The sequence below is a fragment of the Eubalaena glacialis genome, chromosome 1 (genome assembly GCF_028564815.1).
Source record: "Eubalaena glacialis isolate mEubGla1 chromosome 1, mEubGla1.1.hap2.+ XY, whole genome shotgun sequence".
NCBI classification, from domain to species: domain Eukaryota; kingdom Metazoa; phylum Chordata; class Mammalia; order Artiodactyla; family Balaenidae; genus Eubalaena; species Eubalaena glacialis.
Window position 1 is genome coordinate 178,530,546 of NC_083716.1, and position 21,223 is coordinate 178,551,768.

At 43.9% G+C, this 21,223-nt stretch overlaps 1 protein-coding gene across 2 annotated transcripts in view; it reads left to right on the forward strand.

The window, feature by feature from the left end:
• GORASP2 (golgi reassembly stacking protein 2) overlaps positions 1 to 13,317 on the forward strand; it is a 33,421-nt gene extending 20,104 nt beyond the window's left edge. Inside the window, exons 7-10 of one of the 2 annotated variants that reach the window (XM_061184732.1) lie at positions 566 to 689; positions 4,776 to 4,862; positions 5,877 to 5,987; positions 10,610 to 13,317. In XM_061184732.1, coding sequence (XP_061040715.1) covers positions 566 to 689; positions 4,776 to 4,862; positions 5,877 to 5,987; positions 10,610 to 10,668 — 381 coding nt within the window. In that variant the 3' untranslated portion in view covers positions 10,669 to 13,317. Of the gene's footprint in view, positions 1 to 565; positions 690 to 4,775; positions 4,863 to 5,876; positions 5,988 to 7,596; positions 9,253 to 10,609 lie in introns of those variants that run through there. The other variant, XM_061184723.1, reaches the window with a different exon arrangement.
• The last annotated feature ends 7,906 nt before the right edge of the window (positions 13,318 to 21,223 follow it).

Here is a 21,223-nt window from a genome sequence, read left to right on the forward strand (position 1 = left end):
CATATAGATTCATTCCCACCCCCACCCCATGCTCCCAGAAGGTAGAGATCTGGCTGCCACATTCATTCATTGATGAGAAAAGGTAAGGAGGACTCATGAGGTTAGACATCTTAAGAAATTTTTAAGGAATCTATCATGGTATTAAGACTTCAGCTGACTTCTTCCATGAGCAGTGAAAATTGAAAACACAAAACTGGCTGAGAATTCAAAGAAGAAGAAAGCAGTGGTGCTTTAAGGGTTGAGTATAATCTTTTTTGGCTGGCTGGGAAGGAGGAGAGGGAATCTCCTTCTGGTGTCGAAGTGGCTAGAACAGTGTGTATCATGGGCTAGATGCCATGTGTTAAAAGACTGGAAGTGACAGGAGGGGGAGATGTTTACAGTGCATGGTCCTTGGCACGTATCAAAATTAGGAAGGAGTGTCTGAAAGCCAAAGTACCAGGTGAAAACTTTTGACAGTTAGTACATGATCGAAAAAGGTATCTCTAGGACCCGTGAGAGCCAATATTTATATTTTCTTTTAAGTAAATTTGAGTAATTTTCCTTTTTTCTTTCTTTTTTTTGGAAGGTCCAGCTGTCCTCAGTTAATCCCCCGTCTTTGTCATCACCAGGAACTACAGAAATTGAACAGAGTCTGTCTGGACTTTCTATTAGCTCAACTCCACCAGCTGTCAGTAATGTTCTCAGTACAGGTGTGCAGAAAAATAGATTCTGTTTTCAGTCTACTTTGTTTTACACGATATTGTTTTCTGTCCGAAGCTGTAGAATTTTAGAAGTTGATGCCAGTGTACTTTGAAAACTGTAAACGTGCTCTGCATTGACAGGCCCTGTCTGAAAGCTGGTACTAAATCATCACAGGCATTCGAACCTCTTCTCAGACAATTTTAGACCTTGGGCTTGTCTTGTTGTAGTCAGGATTCTACCTTTAATTTCTGTTTAATAGCTCTACTTACTCAACAAATGTTTGCATATCCCCTAAGTAGTAGACACGGGGGATACAAAAGTGAGCAGTTTACCATTCCTTTCCTAGGGACTCAGTCTTGCTCAGGGGACATACGCCTATCTCCTCTTTTTCTGTACTCCTTGTTCTACCTAATATACTCCTTTTTTGTTTGTTTGTTTTGGTTTTTTTCAACAGCTTTCTGGAGATGTAGTTCACATAGCATTCAATTTACCCATTTACAGTATACAATTTAGTGGGTTTTTCAACCATCACCTCAATCAATTTAGAACATTTCATTACCCCCCAAAAACACCCTGTACCCGGTCACTCCCTGTTTTCCCCAATCCCACAGGCCTAGGCAATTACTAATCTACTTTCTCTTTCTAATCTAGACATTTCATATAATATGTGTGGTCTTCTGTGACCTTCCTCTCTGGCTTCTTTCCCTTAGAATAGTGTTATCCATGTTCATTCATGTCATAGCATATATTAATAATTCATCTTTTTTTATGGCTAAATAATGTTCCATTGCATGGATATGCCACATTTTGTTTATCCATTCATCGGTTGAGGGACATTTGGATTGTTTCTACTTTTTGGCTATTATGAATAATGCTGCTGTGAACATTTGTGTACAAGTTTTTGCATGGACACATGTTTTCATTTTTCTTGGTTATATACCCAGAAATTAGAATTGCTTGGTCACATTAACTTGGTATGTTGATAGAGTTTATTTTTCCCTTTCCTTTATTTATTTATTTATTTATTTTTAACATCTTTATTGGAGTATAATTGCTTTACAATGGTGTGTTAGGTTCTGTTTTATAACAAAGTGAATCAGCTATACATATACATACATCCCCATATCTCCCCCGTCTTGCGTCTCCCTCCCACCCTCCCTATCCCACCCCTCTAGGTGGTCACAAAGCACTGAGCTGATCTCCCTGTGCTATGCGGCTGCTTCCCACTAGCTATCTATTTTACATTTGGTAGTGTATATATGTCCATGCCACTCTCTCACTTTGTTCCAGCTTATCCTTCCCCCTCCCCGTGTCCTCAAGTCCATTCTGTACGTCTGCATCTTTATTCCTATCCTGCCCCCAGGTTCTTCAGAACCATTTTTTTTTTTTTTTTAGATTCCATATATATGTGTTAGCATACGGTATTTGTTTCTCTCTTTCTGACTTACTTCACTCTGTATGACAGACTCTAGGTCCATCCACCTCACTACAGATAACTCAATTTCGTTTCTTTTTATGGCTGAGTAATATTCCATTGTATATATGTGCCACATCTTCTTTATCCATTCATCTGTTGATGGACATTAGGTTGCTTCCATGTCCTGGCTATTGTAAATAGAGCTGCAATGAACATTGTGGTACATGACTCTTTTTGAATTATCCTTTCCTTTTTTTAAATCTCCTGTTTTCTGGTTTTCTTTCTTTATACCAAGAGTATATTATATACTCAATTAATGTTGACTAAGTGGATGAAATACTGTGACATGGTTTAGTTTTATTTCATTAATAGCCTTTTATTCTTGAGCTCTTTTTTTAATATTTATATTCCAAATTTGATCATATTCCACTTTGTTCTCGAATGGATTTAAAACAGCCCATCAAGATGCAGTTAAGGTCAACAGTATGATCCCTGGAGTTTGTCCCCTAGGTTCAAATCTCAGACCTTTTCAGAGTCTTTGTTTTATTTCCCAAAGATATGTATGAAATTTAAATTTTTTATTTTTTATAATTAAAAACTTGAAACATATTCAAAAGTAGATGACTATTAATAAAGATTCATTTGCATAACAAGTAGTACAACCAGCCGCCACCACCCAGCGTCACCAGTTATCAGTACCGTAACCTACCTCCCTACCCACTGCTCTTTGCTGGGTTTTTTTCCCAGCTTTATTGAGGTATAATTTGCATACCATAAAATTAACTCACTGCAAATATAGAATTCAATGATTTTTAGTAAATTTATGGAGTTGTGCAATCATCACCACAGTCCAGTTTTAGAATATTTCCTAGATGACATTAAATGTTAATGTCATCAGTATCAAGTCATGGATACATTTGGAAGAGATTTTAAAGTATTTCATTCAAGCAGTGTTTGAGTTCTTTTTATGATATTAAGATTTTTTTCTTACATCCCATCAGATGTAAGAAATGGTTTTTTAGTTTATTCCTGAATAGACTTTCCAAGACAGCAATCCAATCTGTGTCTGATAACTCTCACCAGGCTTTACAGTAAGTGTTCCAGTGCAAAGTGTTCTGGCTTTAGGAGATAGCTGACATCTCTCTTCAAGTTCCAGTTTCTTTTGAGAGGCATTTTAAATCTTTCCTGATTACATTACAGTTATATTGTCATGTAAGCACATGCACTGAGATCCCTGGTCTTATTACACTGTAGAGAAATGGTTTCTTGAATATTAAAAGACAGACGTAAATAAAGCAGAAATTGCTCAAAGGAAACTGAAAGAAATCAGCATTTTCACTTTGAGTAAATAAATTTAAAAACACTCAAATGTTCTAACATTATAACATGTGAGAAGCCACTTTTTGTTAGGCATTTATTTTTCTGTCTTTGCTTTAATTATATTGCTGCAAAGTAGCCCAAACAGTAACTGTAGAAACATTAAAGTATGTGGTTTAAAAAAAAACCTCTGTAGATTTGAAAATTTTGGATTAAGAAATTTTCAGAAAATGAATATATCATTTTGAAATGACATTAATCGATGTGACCCTCTCACACTTTCTGTCTCCCTTTCTTTTTCTGCCCCTTATCAGAATGTAAATTTCCAGAAGGTAGTGATTTCTATTTTCTTTATGCTGTAAAGTTGCTCAGTGCCTAGAACAATGTCTGACATATAGTAGGTGCCCCCCACCCAAACTTTAAAGACTGAACACACCAACCAACCATCCAACCCCTTTGAGAATCTGATAAAACAAAGAACCCTCTTCTATTTTTGCATGGCTCCAATTTCTGCAAAAAAGTAAATACATTACTAAATAAATTTTAAAAGCTATCTGAAAATGGTTGCTTCAGACTTTTAGGCACAATTCATTCTTGCTACCATATTTAAGCAGATCTCTGTAAGACAAAATCTAGAATCCATGTGCAGTATTACTGTTGTTTGGACATCAGCAAAACCTCCCACATGAGTAGGTGGTAAGCATTAATAGGTAATCTTTATTAGGTGGTATCGTAAGAGTTACTTGAATGTAAAGAACATGACCTCCTCAAGCTAACAGCAGTAAAAGTGGGAATGTACTAGACTTAAAGGAGTGTCACAGAACCTAAGGTCAAAAGGAAATGAAGACTCAGGAAGCCAGGTCATTCTCCCCATCTCTGGAGGTCCACATGCTCTTCTGTCTCTTTCAGGCCATCTACATCATTCTCTTTCACAGACCAGAATTCACTGTTTGATGTGGCACATAGCCCCCCAGCAGCCCCAGGTGTACGTGGCCTTTTAGGTCAGGAGCCCAATAGAGACTGATTAGGATCCTTGTGTCCCATTTCCAAATTTCCAAAACAGTTTTCTAATCCAGCCCTGCTTAGGTCAGGAGTAAAACTCTTACCTGGTTTTACTTAGCTGCGGAGGGCTTGCAGAGCCCCCCACCCTCTTGGCTCATGGTCTGCTAACAGCCATTGCGAAGGGCCAAGGGCAGAGTAGGTGGATGAGCTGTGGCAGTGATGCAGCCAGAGACCAACTGACTAAAGTCACTGAGTGAAGACCTGACCACGGCGGGAGGGAAGGGACTGAAGACTGTCCGAGATAGTCTGCTCATTCCTTATCAACTGAAATTTTTAAAAGGTTGTGCTTTTATTTTAGGTGTACCAACAGTACCATTATTGCCACCACAAGTAAACCAGTCCCTCACTTCTGTGCCGCCAATGAACCCAGCTACTACATTACCAGGTAAGCAGCAGGAGACATATATGTAATAACAATAGGTTTACTGATATTTTGCATCTTAGAAAACAGTGAAAAAAATTTATACCTTTGCGGTGACTATTTATGTCTTTTACTCTCATTCTATCTCTGCTGTAACTTTGTGATAAGTGAGACCAAGTGGCAATGAACTGCTGTCACCAGCTAGTCAGCTGCTGAGCCTTGGGCTCCTTAACCCCAGCCAACCATCCTCCCTGCCCCCAGTGCAGCCTGAGGCAGGAATAAGGAGTATATAGACTGTCCGTCCTTCAGCACAGGGCTTTCTGGTCGTTGTTTAGTGAATAAGACATTGTGTCATGGAGGAGAGCAGTCCTTACTTGAGTCTTCAGTAGCTCTAATGTTAGGTTAGATTTTTGTTTATTTCATTTACTGTGAAGACCAAGTCCCTTTATCCAGCAGATAATGATCAGATATTATTTCAATGATCAAATATACTTGCATTGTGAGAGCCTTTAATTGTATGGCTAAAGATGTCATTACACAGACATATTAAGCCATTAACCAAATGTGTGCACACACAGAATGATAAAGCAAGTGTGGTAAAATGTTATTTGAGAAGTTTGAGTGAAAGATATACATGGGGATTCTTCATATAAATTAGCAACTGTAAGTCTGAAATTAAAAAGGAAAAAGAAAAATAAAAAAAGGCTGAGAGACTGTAAACCTCAACCATCAAAGAAAATCAGTTCCATATTTGCTGAGATAAATCAGCCCCTCCTCCAAGACACAGGCCAGCATCATTCTTGCTTTCGGGTTCAGAAGTGTGTGTGTGTTTTAACCCTTACCCACTTAGCCATCTAATCACTTAGGTATAGAAGGATGCTTCACTTGGGAGAGATTTTGTTATTGTTACTGTTGTTAACGATACAAAACTGCCACACGGTAAGTGGACTTCTGGTATTCTCACTTTGAAGTGGGTAGTATTTTCTTCAATATGCAAGGATTGGATGGTTTATCTTTTGTCCTCTGCCTTCTCTTCAGGTCTGATGCCTTTACCAGCAGGACTGCCAAACCTCCCTGCCCTCCCCAATCTCAACCTCCCTGCCCCGCACGTCGTGCCAGGTGTCAGCTTACCAGAGCTCATGAACCCGGGTATGTTGCCCATCTTGCCTTCCTAGGACTCTGTCTAATAAAAAGCTTTATCCAGGAAAGGCAGTCCTCTATTTCAGTCTTTCTCTGGCAAGGGCAGATCAGTTTAACAAATTTCAGCTGCTTCAAATAAAAATCAATCTTTTTTATTTAAAAAGCTTGAAAAAGAAGAGGAGGAGGAGTGTCTTTGTGATGCTCCTCTGCCTGGCTGCCTCCCCCCCACCCCCCCCCACCCCGCTTTCTCCTCTCCTGCGCCTGACAGCTCAAGCACCACAAAGGCCAGCTGTAGAAATAAGGAGCAGTGGCGCGGCCTTGCTGGGCTGAGTTGGATGGGAGGTGTGCGCAGTTCACTCAGTGGGGGCAGATGAACTCCCTGTGATTCTCCTCATGTTTTGGGCAGCTGCCACCCGGGGAGTAGTGATACCGGTTTTGCGTGGCTGAGGCTAGCTGGGCTTGCTACTTGATAAATATTCTTCGTTATTAACAAATTTTTTATAACAAAAACTGCGAGAGATTTTAGCTACAAATAGTTAAGTTCACAGATATTCAGAGTGTTTACACTCAGATTTTATGCACTGATGAAAATGAAGCAGCAGAATGTCCCCACAAGTCTGCTCTTCCGGTTAATGATTGCCCAGATTATCTTTAGCTTTGAGATGGCCACAAGTCAGGTCTGACTTTTAATTGCTAATCTCAGGAATTTGGCCTATCAGTGATGTCAGCGAGTGATCTTATTACACCGTGGTGTACATTGCCACATTTCTAACGGCCCCTGTTGTAACACTCATCATCTACACGTATTCGTTACCCATCCTCATTAACCCATTTGCTTTTCAGCGCAATGGGTTAAAAAACAAATGAAGTCAATAAGTTCAAACTAATGTTTACTGTCTCAGTGCTCCCTTTGTCTTTTCTTTCGTGCCCTGTATTCTTGGCTTCTGGCTCTGCCCTTTCCCCAGATTGACAGGCTCTAAGAGCATTAAGGGTTTCACCAGGCCCCAGGTTGCCCCAAACCTGTTTTACAACCTGCTTTTCCTTTGTTTCTTAAAGAAGTAATACTCTTTCCCTTCATCTGCATTTTAAAATCATTACAATAAACCCGCCAAGTGTACTATAAATAGTATACTATAAATAGTTACAAAGGCTGAGTACTTCTGGTGAGGCTAATGCCAGGGGCTACACAGCAGGCCCCTCCCTTGTGAAACCTTCACAGGAGGCCTGGCCCCTGTGTCTCCTCTTCCTCTTGTCTGTCCAGAGGGCAGCTTAAATCCACCTGCAGCTTGCCTGGGAGAGTGGAGTCCTCCTGCTGGGCACTCCGTGTAGCTGCATCGCAGGCTGGGTGGGCTCCTGTCCATCCTGGCTGGGAGAATCATTTCCTCCCTGAGCTCTGGGCTGAGTCACACGAGGGAACCTTTCCTCCTGGCCAGCTGGTCCTGCAGTGAATATTTAACTCTGTCCTGGCCTCCAACTGAGGATAATCAGAAGTTGTGATTTGTATTGTCTCTCCTCAGCTTCAGTTTCCTTAACGAAATGCAAATTAATAGTCGTGTGATGCTGACTGCTGCTCTTCTAGTGCTGGGAGGATGTGTGATCTATGCCGTTTTTGTCCTAGGTTTGCCACCTCTTCCTTCCCTGCCTCCCCAAAACTTACCTGGCCTTGCACCTCTCCCCATGCCATCCGAGTTCCTCCCGTCATTCCCTTTGGTTCCAGAGGTCTCTTCCGCAGCAGGCTCCACAGAGCTGCTGTCCTCTCTCCCACCCACCGGCAGCCCACCCTCCGACCCTGTCCCGACCACTGCAAGGGCAGATGCCGCGTCCGCACTCACCGTGGGTGTGACGCCCCCCACTCCCAAGGCCCCGGCCACTGTTGAGGACAGAGTCGGCGAATCCATCCCAGCCAGCAAGAAGCCTGTCTCTGCGGTTACGGATGCAAATGCCTCTGAGTCACCTTAGCTTTGGACCAGCCTTCAGAATTGGCGTGGTGTGCTTATTTCACCACAGGAGTGTGTCTGGAAATGCAAACTATCGTTAATTTCATACTAGTTTGTACCGTATCTGTAAGCATCCTGTAAATAATTCTAAGGGGAAAACTAAGCAAGAGGACGTGGGTTTGTATCCTGCCAAGTGGGGGTGGGGCTCATGGGCCGGGGAGGGAAATGTCAGGAAGTGCTTGTATTTTAAAACAACCAAAAAGAATTGTAAGGGTGGCTTGCTGCCAGGTTTCCACTGCCATTCTTGGGGGCGTCCGTCCTTGGGAAAGGTGGTGACAGGGTGTCCGCTAGGCCCCCTGTCCTCCTGCTGCTCCTTCTGTAAGAAAATGAAATACTTTATGCCTAATACCCACACGCAACATTTCTTGTATTTTGTAAATCATTTGCGAGAATGCAGACCACCTCAGTAAACCATGAAAGGAAAAGATATTTTACTTTTTGGTCTCTGAGAGTCACATCTCTATTAAGGTTTACACGAAAATTCCAATGAAAGATGTTAAAGTTACACTATGTACACTATTAATTGAACATCTTTTTATTCAGCCTATACACAGATCTTTGTTTTGAGCTCTCAAAAGTACTCAGACAACATTTTGTAACTGCTGCCGTTGTTATACGTCCACCAAAAAATGGCATTTAAAAAGAAATAAAGATGTTGCACAGTTTTAAACCAGAAGGTGGCACTTTGTAGCTACTTATAATATTATAGCTATACTGGGAAGCATAGATACAGCAATAAATTACAGTAGTTTTGCTTTTCTTCTTGTGGTACATTTAAATTACAACTCCTGACTGCCATGGTGCATTCGTTCCTCTCCAATGCATCACACTGCGTTCATGTAATTTTTCATGTCTGACGTTTGCTGTCTTCTGAATTTTCTAAGAGATGGTAAGTTATGTGGAATTGATTTATTGAATGAAATTAAATGCATATTATATCTCTGTTTTTAAAATAAGATGAAAGATTGATCGGTTATTGACCTGGCACTAGCATGAATGTTGCCAGGGGAGCAGCACGTGGAACTGGTCTGTGATCACTAGCTGGGAGCTAGAGTTATCAGCGCCCACCCGGTGCCAGCCAGTTTTTAGGATAGGTCCATTTCTGGAGCCAGGTTTATACTTAAAGCTAAATGATAAAAGAAGGCTCCACCTCTAATCATAGCTCCTTCTGTTTGCATTATAAATATTTCTAGAATATTTCTTTCAGTTAACAATCCTGTTTTTTGAAATGGAGCTTTAACAGGTAGGGAAAATATTCACAAGCATAACTTAAATGTTACAATTTTTTACTTTCCAGGATAGGAAAAGTTGAGTTGTTATTACTTTCTAAAAGATGTTCATATTTTTTAAAAATGTTAAGGAGATACTTAATGGAAAGCAAGTAAGTAATTTTTAAGCTTTAAAGACAGTTTCTTTAACAGTAGTTTTTCCAGTGCAGTGATTCTTAACTCTTGTGAGGTCACAGTTCTCATCTGAGGATGACAGCAGCCCTGATGACATCTTCCCAGAAAAATGTCTATAAGCATATAAAAAATACTAAGCTCTGGGGAGAGAGAGGGATTCTTAGTACTCACTTGGAAGATGGGCACAGACTTGGCCCAGATTGGCTCATTGGATCTTCCTGAGGTGGAAAACACTTATTTTAGATATTCTCTGCTTCCTTCAGAAAAACCAGTTTCGGTGTTTATAGACAGTAGCATATCCTGTACCAGGGGCCAGAAACACGGATGTAAAAGATAGTGTCCCTGCCAGTAGACCACTCACTGTGGCCTTGTAGAGGGACAGCATGGGTGGTCAGTGCTCAGGGCACTCGAGGATAGCGCTCTAACCATGGAGATGTGCCCCGCAGTGAGGATGGCAGTCAGAATTAGCTTCGAACCCCTGGGTCGCTCAGTGTGCCTACGTTCACGTGAGAGGCACGAGGCAGTGACAGGGAGGGCGCTGGTTTGAATAGGCCCGGTTATCAGAACAGTTCTCAATATAACAGTGGTTTAAACAAGCAAGTTTATTTTCTCTTCCATGTTCAGAGTTGGAGGTGGTCTGGCTGAGGCAGGACCAGCCCTTGGCAATGTCAGAGACCGCAGCTCCTGTCTTGTAGTTCTGCCTGGTGTGGTTTCCATTTCCAAGGTCGCCACATGGGCCCAGATGGCAGCCAGAGCTCCCACCATGCCCTCCTCGTTCCAGCCAGAAGAGAAGGGCCAGCCCCCCTCTTTGGGGGACATTTCAGAGAAGTTTCACGCAGCACCTTGGCCTACATTCTTCTGGCCAGTGTGGAGTTATATGGCCACTTCTAGCTGAACGGGAGGCTGAGGAATGAAGCCTATGCTGTCATGTACTGAGGAGGAAGAAGAGTGACTAGTGAGGCCCCGTGAGCAGCCCCCGCCGAGCCCTCACGTGGCCCCCGCACAGCACCTCCGTTTGCCCAAGATTCGATGGAGCCAGAGGAGGCAGTTTGGCCAGGGTGCTGGGGCGGGAGTAGGAAGATTTCTGAGAGATAACATTTGACGTGAATTATTTAGGCAAAGGAGGGGCAGAGACCATTTGAGGTTAGAAGAATGAATGGTGAGGAGTAGAGCGCACGGGGCCAGATCCTGAGTGCCAGGCTGAGGAGTTGGGACTTTGTCTTAAAAACAGGAGTCACTGGAGGATTTCCGTGCGGACAAGCTCATCTGCATTTGAGGAAGCCTGTCTAGCAGTGGAAGCTGGAGGGGCAGTCAGCCCTGAAATGAGCGGAAAGGAGGGAGGAGCTTCAGAGCAGACGGAGGAGACTCGGGAGGCTGCTGTCACCTGAAGGCCACTTTGGTAGCTGAATAGTCTGTGAGGATAACTTTATCTTTACACTTTGTGTTCCTGTTTTATGCTTAGTCCCATACTAAACACGCTTACCTTAGAACAGCTGGCTTTAGCTCTATTACTGAAAATTGAAGAAGAAAGTGAATTGAAAAAGACTTTCCCCATTTGTGAGGCAGCAACTAATGTTCAAGAATGGCTCGGCCGGGGCCTGTGGGTGACGGCCTCCCCTTTAATTATCTGACCACCGAGTAAGGGGGGTCAAATTGGAACCACTTCTCTGAGAATATGGATTCCTGGGTTCCTGAGTTCTGGAAAGCTTTTCAGGGAATGAGAGACACTAAACCCATATGTCTCCTTCATTATACCTGCCCCTCCCCAGGTCCAGTTAGCAGAGGCCCTGCACCGCCTCCTGGGTGATAATTGAGACAGGCTGGTCTATAACTTGAAGTAATAAGGCAACAGAAAGTCCATTGTCTACTGACACTTTCACCGCTTAGCAAAGTGCACACGTTAGAGAAGGGATCCTTTTATCAATGATACTGTTTGTAGTAGATCTAGGAAGAACAGTTTCTGGTCTTGCTAACCAACGCGTTCCTTTGTCAGCTTCTTACACGTGAGCCAGTTTGATTAACTACAAGAATGGGGAAATAACGCCAGAACCACAGGCCAGCGGAAGGGCAGGTGAAACCACTCCCAGGCTGGCATCACTCTGGGAGCTGGAGAGGGACAGAGACAGAGAGAATGCACTGTTCACAGGGATGCGGCCAGTGGCAGAGGCACCCACAAGCTCCAGGACTGGGGACAGAGTTCGCTGTCTGTCAAAGAGCAGCTGAGGACTGACCAGTGCAGGAAAAGCAGCCTCTCCAGGGAGTTACACGAGCACCGTGCCCTCTGGTCACTCTTCGCCAGTTCAAACAATGAGAAAGCACACTCCATCTGCTGGTGGGCGTGGGCTCAGGGACTTTGTTATTAGAGTTAAGGTTGCACCATATTTCCTGGCACTAGATAGAAACAGGCCTCGGCTCGTGGGGTAAATACTGAAGGGAGGAGCTGAGCCAGCCCTGTGCAAAGCCCTCTGTAGGACAGTCTACACAGTGAACAAGAGGTAGCTTCCTCCAGACTGGTTCCTTTGAGCCACACTGTATATTTTTAAATGTGAATTAATTGCCAACATTTCAAAATCAGAAAATTTCACATAAATCCAGATTTCTGGTTTCTCTTACCCCACACCTGGCAACACTAGTTCCTCAGTCCCACAAGGAAACAAACGCCCCCTTGAGCCTACACCCGCCAGTTTGCCACCTGGCCCACTGGTTTCTGCCATCTGCCCGGTCCACAGGCGTCTGAAGTTTTATCCTGGTAGGGATGAGTATTATCCTGGTAGGGATGAGTGGGAAGCCTGGGCTTCAAAAAGTTGGAGGGTCCAGAGCCTAGGGGATCCAGGATCAGAAAACAAGATATTTCATGGACATTATTTTGGATCCATGAATCATGGTGAAATGGGCGCTAAGGTTGACAAAATTTGAAGCAGTCCCTTAAACTATAAACCTGGGGGAGACGTGGGTGTCTGGACAATGACAGGGACAGTGACAGGAATTTGGGTCTCCAGCCTCTTCTGGGACCAAAAACCCATTAGTTATTTACCTTAACAACCAAATCTCTTGAAATATATCATCAGTTCTCTTTTTTAGGGACCAAGGAGTAGGTAATAAGAGGTCCTGCCTGAATTCCCGAGGGGCTTTCTTGCCCTGCGCTCTATGGCCTCGAATCCTGGTGAGAGGGAAGCCACTTACAATTGCCCAGCTCTGGCCAGGCTGGCCCAGTTTGAGACTGGAACTAGTAAGTCTGCCTGAGGTTGGGGGGTTGAGGAAAGCATCGCCGAGGAACACTCGCATTGGGGTGCCTGGGGTGGGGTTATGGGAACTTCTCATATACTTGTACATCAACAGAATTTTTAAAGACGCATTTGAATTACTTTTCAGTCAACAAAAACTATAGGGTTATTTTCACGTAGGAGAGAAATGGGAGACTTACAGAGCCAGGACTGCCTAGCCTGGAGGGGAGGTACTGGCCTTCAGCAGCGGCATTTAAAAGCTCGCCACTAAGAAATCCCTAGCACTGGCCCTAGATTAGAATTATCAGTGACATTTGCCTTAATAGACCTGCACTGTAATGATCTGTGATACTATGTTGTGTTTGTAAATCAGTTTGGCCGGAAATGCCCCTGTGTGGTTCAGATAGCTCTGCTGAGCACAGAGACATGATGGCAAGAGTTCACATTGTCTCTAGGAATTGTTCTGGCATTCAGATCACCGGAAATGATGCCAGCTGTCGGGTATATGAAGTATTCGCAGTTCTAACACTGTTTCATTTGAGATCAGCAGCTGAAAAACCTGTGTGCTTTGAGGCGGTGGGGAACATAAATGTGAGAGCAAACGCCATCTGTCTTGTTAGGGAGCTGAATAAAAGCAAGAAGAAGCAGGTTCCTATTGCCTGAGTCCGGGGGCTCAGAGCTCATTGTGATTTTAATAAAGAATTTACCCTCCGTCTCTGCCAAGTGTTTGTTTTTCTTTTTCTGGTATGACCAGAAATAAAAAGGGTATGAAACGTCAGAGACAGTGAAATCTATTTTTCCAAATTCAGATCTCTACTAGGCAAATGGTATCAGGTGAGATGAGAACCCCACCCACTGGGGACTTCCAGGAGGAGACAGGTGAGGGGTGACTATGGCCATGGAAGGAGGCAGAAGAGAGAGAGAAAGAAGAGGGGTCCTTGGGCAGGCACAGGTTCTAGACTTGATCCCACGGACTGGTGTTGACCGTTGTCCATGGAGGAAATTTTTGTTTTCTAATTTTATTACCTATATATTTATTTTAACATATATTGAAAAAATAGAGCTGCTTCCTAAGATGAGGCTAAAGTAGCTTCCTTTATAAATAAACTTTAGTGAGAAAAAGGAATCAATTTAAAGAGAAGCACTGAGTTGACAACAGGTTCCAAGCGGCGAGTTGGGCACGTTTTTCTACTAATTCTCCCGGGCATCCCAGCAGGCGGTACTGCTCTCTCCATTTACCAGAGAAGAAACCTCCTCCAGTTCACACAGCGGGAAACTTTGGCGTAGGAGCTGACTCCTGGTAGGTCTGTCTGCTCCCAAGCCTCAGTTCTGTCCCCACACACCGGGTTGGTCGCAGGGCCCAACACTGACTTCTGCCCAGGGACTTTCGTTGTCTCCAAGGCCACGTGGAACGGGAGCCTGGCCCGCAGTGTGCGCGCCGCGGCCACCAGGTGGCGCTGCAAGCCCGGAAAAGCCGCGCCCCGTCGGAGGCCGCGGGGTCTCCGGGCCGGCCTCGCAGGGCCCCTGGGCGGGGCTGGGGCGTCGCGGCAGCGGCCCCAAGGGTGTGGGCGCTTTTTTGTTCTTTGGAAAAGGGCTCGGGGACTTAGTCCCGTACTTCCCTTCCACCGCAGATGAGTTCAGCTGGGTGGGGTTGCAGAAAAGCACGGGTGCATTCACCGAAAGGAGTCCTCTTTCAACATAATTTTAAAGTAAATAGATCAACCTGAGGATTGTTAAGATAAAAATGAAAAGCCCTACGGGTGTCTGTGAACCCCTCAGATACTTCAAGAAAAACGTCAGAAGTCTGAGGACCCGGTGGGGGAGGTGCGGGGTCTTGCTCCCCACCATTCCCAGCCCCCATCCTCCCTCACCCTCGGCCCCCGGCCCCAGGCTCCCCACTGAGGTTACGGCCTGTCTGTGGTGGGTGCACCTCGCACCGCCCACCAACCCTCCGAAGGCAGAAGGGCTCGAGGCCCCGCTCATCCTCCGCGCGGCTCCGCGGGGCACACACTCCCGCCTCACAGGCCCGGGCGCACCTAGTGGGGCAGCTGTGTTTGGGCCCAGGTGATCTGAATCCACAGGCTTCCCCCACGCTGCTGATAATGAGCAATTTAGTATCCGCTGTGCTAAGTGTAAGGCACGAGGATCCCGGGAGCGGGATGATTTCCACGGGAGGAGGTCTGAGAAGGCTTCCGGGGGAGGTGACGTCAGGGCTTTGAAGGACGGAGAGAGGCTCTCAGGCGAAGTGGAACCGCATGGTTGGCAGAGGCAACAGCGTCCGCAGTGACACGAAGGTACGTGGCACACAGTGTGTTCTGGAACCGCACATTGCTCCAGGTGTCTGGAAAGCGAAGGGCGACGTCTGGAGTGGCAGCAGTTGCAGCTGGGGGTTGGAGGGGAGCCTTGGGTGCCAGGGAGCTCAGACTGTACCTTAATGGGGAGTTGATAAAAGCTTTTTTGTTTTGTTTTTGCAAGGGAGTAAAGAGTTTGCCCTTTACAAAGATCAGAGGTTTGAAAATCTTCCCTTTTAGCAAGCCTTTTTTAAATGAAGTAGGTGGAACATAGACTTAAAAACCAAAAATTAAGGTGGAACTGCCGGCAGCTTCCCTCTAAGCAGGAGGGGAAAGCGTGGGAGGCATCCCTGAGGAACTGGCCCCAGTCACCCCAGAGCTGCCCTGCGTGGGGAAGAGCTCATTCCCACCCCCAGCGCCCTGCTCTCGGTGTGGCTGGGGAGCTCCCTCCCTTTGTCCTAGTCTGTAGAGGTCTGGGAAGAGCCAGAAACCCAGTGGGGTGAGGCCTCTTCCTCTTCTGCAGCCCCTCTCCAGGCAAGGCAACCCTTTACACCTGGGTGCAGAAAAGCCACCGACGGACCCGTGCTTTCTCAGCCCTGCGTGCTTAAAAAAATTACCGATGTACATGGCTCAGGGAGAGAGCTTGGGAGGCCTTGGAGATCTTCTCCCTCGATTTCTCATGTTACAGATGAAGAGAGTGAAATCCAGAGAGGTAAAATGACTCTCCTTCGGGCTCACAACTATAGGGCTGGTCGAGCTGGGGCTGGTACCCAGGTGGAAATAGGAACCATTCATTTGTTCTTTCAGCCTGGCTGCAACCTGTGCGGTGGGGGGACGGGGTGGGTGGGCAGCTCCCAGCCTCGTGGGAAACACGCAGATACGGAGGCAGCTGGAGAGCTAGGGTAGAGGTAAGCTCGAGGTCCTGTGCCCGCACCTAGGGGATGGTCTTAGCGCACGCCAGAGCTAACATTACCCTCATTTTTGTCAGAATTTAAAATGCCAGTGATTTTGTCAACAGTGAGACAGTGCAGTCATCAGGGTTCTTAGCTGAGATAAGAACCCCATTTGAAGCAGCCTAGTCAGTCGGTGGCCATTTAACCGCGGGCTCCTGGAGGAGCTTCAGCAGCTGGAGGGGAGCCACGCGTCTGGGCTGCAGCTCTCTCTGGGCACTGGCGTCTTTCTGCCCCTGCAGACTGGCGGACAAGTGCATGCGGAGGGGATGACTCAGGTTGGAAAGTGCTGCAATGTGACATTTGAGGAGGGGAGGCCGCCCCTAGGGTTGCACCATCTGTGCGCGTTGGTGGCAGGGACCGTGTCCGGTTTAACCGTCTCTGCAACACATAGCACATCGCTGGCTCACAGCAGGCACCTGACTTCTGCTGAATGAGCGACCATCAGAATGTGTCCTCATCTAGCTTGGAGTTTAGTCATGGGACCCAGATGAGAACGAGTCCGTGCGGTGAAGGTTAGAGTAGGACCGGCAGAGAGGGCGCCCACCCCACCTGAACTTCCCCAGGCCCGGGACCCTCAACAGGGATGTGAGGGTGGAGCGGCACGCCTTCCTGGAGGAAGTACAGAATGCGGCAGGGGGAGACCACAATCGTCCCTCCCCCCGGGGGCGACAGTTGTCAGTGGGGACGAGAGTGGGGTCTGGCGGTGTGCTGTGCATGTGACCTAGGGTGACAATAGGGTGAGGGCTGCGCACAGCTGCTCTAATACCCAAGTCACAGGCTCTGTATTCTCTCATTCCTCATCTAATTGGGGTGGGGGAGAGGCGTGGGTTTGTTTTTGTTTTAGGATTGGGGGCTTAGCTCTTTGCTTAAGAGGAAACGGTAAGTTGTGGGAAGGAATTGAATCTAAAGAGAGTCTGATGGGATTCTCGCTCTCAAAAGATGATATTCAGAGATTTATTCTTTTATTTATAATAGGTTGGGGGAATTCATAAAACTTTTCTTATTAATTAATTAATTTATTTATTTTTGGCTGCATTGGGTCTTCGTTGCTGCGCGCCGGCTTCCTCTAGTTGTGGCGAGCAGGGGCTACTCTTCGGTGCGGTGCACAGGCTTCTCATTGCGGTGGCTTCTCTTGTTGCGGAGCACGGGCTCTAGGCGCGCCGGCTTCAGTAGTTGTGGCTCCCGGGCTCAGTCGTTGTGGCTCACGGGCTCTAGAGCACAGGCTCAGTAGTTGTGGCACACGGGCTTAGTTGCTCCGCGGCATGTGAGATCTTCCCGGACCAGGGCTCAAACCTGTGTCCCCTGCATTGGCAGGCGGATTCTTAACCACTGTGCCACCTGGGAAGTCCCCATAAAACTTCTTAACTGAGAAAAAGTTAAAACCTTGAAATATCTGAACATGTGAGATACTACCAGCTCTTTGTTATCTTAAGAGAATGGAGTGGTGTCTGGAGAGACCTGCATTATATAAAATATTGGCAAAAGTATCAATAACATAATCATGGGGGGATTTAAGTTCATACATGTAATAAAAATGACTCAAATTATTAGAGTACCTTTTTGGAGAATTACCAAGGAAAGATTTTTAGCTTAAGTGATTTCCAATTTTTCACAGCTAACATTTGTCCAAAAGTTTCTCTTTTGAAGAGTCAAGGAGAATGGATAGCATTAAAGTATATCTATGAGCTGCTTCAGATTAGAATTCCCTAAATACCCGGAGTACTGCCAGCTATTATTGCCAGTATTCTCAGTTTTCACCCCAGGGTATGCTTTGGCACTTTTGATAGTTTGGGGGGTATGACTGTGTCATGTTATTTCATTTCTGAAGTGAGGGGTTGTTACAGTGAAATGATCTTAATTATTTTACGCTAGAGTACCATAGACGTTCGACTTTTCTATGTACCTCTTATTATTTTTTTCAGTAGCACTTATCACATTATTGTCTTACCACAATATAATTTCACTTTTTTGTGTGTGATTCTCTAATTGTTGTCTGTTTTCTCTATTGGATTCTATATTCCAGAAGGACATTTTCCTGCTTTCTTCTGTATCATCAGACTCCAGAGTATCTGACATAGAATATATGCTCTGTAAATTCTTGTTGGATGAATTGGAAGGATCTTTGAGGAATTTTAGATTAGGCTAGATAAGAACCCATTTTACAGCATCCCTGAGTGCATTATTTTCTAAATGCTCAAACAGCATTTGTGAAGGATGGGATTCTCATTTAGCAGCTTATATCATTTAAAAGATATAAGCTGCTAAATCCCTCCCATTTTGAAAATCCTTCTTTGATTTACTTAAATTTATTCATAACTGAAACCACTTAGATATGTTGACTTGTCTGATTTTCCAAGCAACTTTTTTTCCTTGAAGAAAATAATATATGACACTTTACCTTTATTTGAAGATGAAGAGATTGGGGTGAAGTAATATTTCTTGAGATATAATTGACATATAACAATATATTAGTTACAAATGTACAATATAATGATTCCATATTTGTACATATTGCAAAGTGATCACCACTATGTCTTGTTAACATCTGACAGCATACAGCATTAGAAATTTTTTTCTTGTGATGAGAACTTTTAAGATGTACTCTCAGCAACTTTCAGATATACAATAGTATTAACTGTAGTCATCATGCTGTATGTCACATTCCCTTGACTTATTTATTTTATAACTGGAATATGTACCTTTTGACTCCCTTCACACATTTCATTCACCCCTTACCCATCAACCACCAATCCTCTGTATCTATGAACATGTTTTTTTTTGTTCATTTGTTTAGATTCCGCACATAAATGAAGTCATATGGTATTTGTCTTTCTCTGTCTGACTTATTTCACTTCCCATAATTCCCTCAAGGTCCATCCATGTTGTTGCAAATGGCAAGATTTTATTCTTTTTAATGGCTGTATAATATTCCATTATATGTATATTTATCCCATTCTCTTTATCCTTTCATTCTATCAGTAGACACTTAGGTTGCTTCCATGTCTTGGGTATTGTAAATAATGCTGCAATAAACATGGAGGTGCAAATATCTTTTCAAGTTAGTGTTTTTATTTTCTTCAGGTAAATATCCAGAAGCAGAATTGCTGGATCATAATGGTAGAATAATTTTAAAAATATTTATCTATTTCTTTATTTATTTGGCTGCGTCGGGTCTTCATTGCAGCACGCAGGATCTTTAGTTGCAGCATTTGAACTCTTAGTTGTGGCATGAATGTGGGATCTAGTTCCAAAACCAGGGATGGAACCTGGGGCCCGTGCATTGGGAGCATGGAGTCTTAGCCACGGGACCACCAGGGAAGTCCTAGAATAATTTTTTTTTTTTAAACATCTTTATTGGAGTATAATTGCTTTACAATGGTGTGTTAGTTTCTGCTTTATAACAAAGTGAATCAGTTATACATATACATATGTTCCCATATCTCTTCCCTCTTGCATCTCCCTCCCTCCCACCCTCCCTATCCCACCCCTCTAGGTGGTCACAAAGCACCGAGCTGATCTCCCTGTGCTATGGCTGCTTCCCACTAGCTATCTATTTTACATTTGGTAGTGTATATATGTCCATGCCACTCTCTCACCCTGTCACATCTTACCCCTCCCCCTCCCCATATCCTCAAGTCCATTCTCTAGTAGGTCTGTGTCTTTATTCCCATCTTGCCACTAGGTTCTTCATGACCTTTTTTTTTTTTCCCTTAGATTCCATATATATGTGTTAGCATACTGTATTTGTTTTTCTCTTTCTGACTTACTTCACTCTGTATGACAGACTCTAACTCCATCCACCTCATTACAAATACCTCCATTTCATTTCTTTTTATGGCTGAGTAATATTCCATTGTATATATGTGCCACATCTTCTTTATCCATTCATCCGATGATGGACACTTAGGTTGCTTCCATGTCCTGGCTATTGTAAATAGAGCTGCAATGAACATTTTGGTACATGACTCTTTTTGAATTATGGTTTTCTCAGGGTATATGCCCAGTAGTGGGATTGCTGGGTCGTATGGTAGTTCTATTTTTAGTTTTTTAAGGAACCTCCATACTGTTCTCCATAGTGGCTGTATCAATTTACATTCCCACCAACAGTGCAAGAGTGTTCCCTTTTCTCCACACCCTCTCCAGCATTTATTGTTTCTAGATTTTTTGATGATGGCCATTCTGACCGGTGTGAGATGATATCTCATTGTAGTTTTGATTTACACTTCTCTAATGATTAATGATGTTGAGCATTCTTTCATGTGTCTGTTGGCAATCTGTATATCTTCTTTGGAGAAATGTCTATTTAGGTCTTCAGGCCATTTTTGGATTGGGTTGTTTGTTTTTTTGATATTGAGCTGCATGAGCTGCTTGTAAATCTTGGAGATTAATCCTTTGTCAGTTGCTTCATTTGCAAATATTTTCTCCCATTCTGAGGGTTGTCTTTTGGTCTTGTTTATGGTTTCCTTTGCTGTGCAAAAGCTTTTAAGTTTCATTAGGTCCCATTTGTTTATTTGTGTTTTTATTTCCATTTCTCTAGGAGCTGGGTCAAAAAGGATCTTGCTGTGATTTATGTCATAGAGTGTTCTGCCTATGTTTTCCTCTAAGAGTTTGATAGTGTCTGGCCTTACACTTAGGTCTTTAATCCATTTTGAGTTTATTTTTGTGTATGGTGTCAGGGAGTGTTCTAATTTCATACTTTTACATGTACCTGTCCAGTTTTCCCAGCACCACTTATTGAAGAGGCTGTCTTTTCTCCACTGTATATGCTTGCCTCCTTTATCAAAGATAAGGTGACCATATGTGCGTGGGTTTATCTCTGGGCTTTCTATCCTGTTCCATTGATCTATATTTCTGTTTTTGTGCCAGTACCAAACTGTCTTGATTACTGTAGCTTTGTAATACAGTCTGAAGTCAGGGAGCCTGATTCCTCCAGCTCCATTTTTCGTTCTCAAGATTGCTTTGGCTATTCGGGGTCTTTTGTGTTTCCATACAAATTGTGAAATATTTTGTTCTAGTTCTGTGAAAAATGCCAGTGGTAGTTTGATAGGGATTGCATTGAATCTGTAGATTGCTTTGGGTAGTAGAGTCATTTTCACAATGTTGATTCTTCCAATCCAAGAACATGGTATATCTCTCCATCTATTTGTATCATCTTTAATTTCTTTCATCAGTGTCTTATAATTTTCTGCATACAGGTCTTTCATCTCCTTAGGTAGGTTTATTCCTAGATATTTTATTCTTTTTGTTGCAATGGTAAACGGGAGTGTTTTCTTAATTTCACTTTCAGATTTTTCATCATTAGTGTATAGGAATGCAAGAGATTTCTGTGCATTAATTTTGTATCCTGTTACTTTACCAAGTTCATTGATTAGCTCTA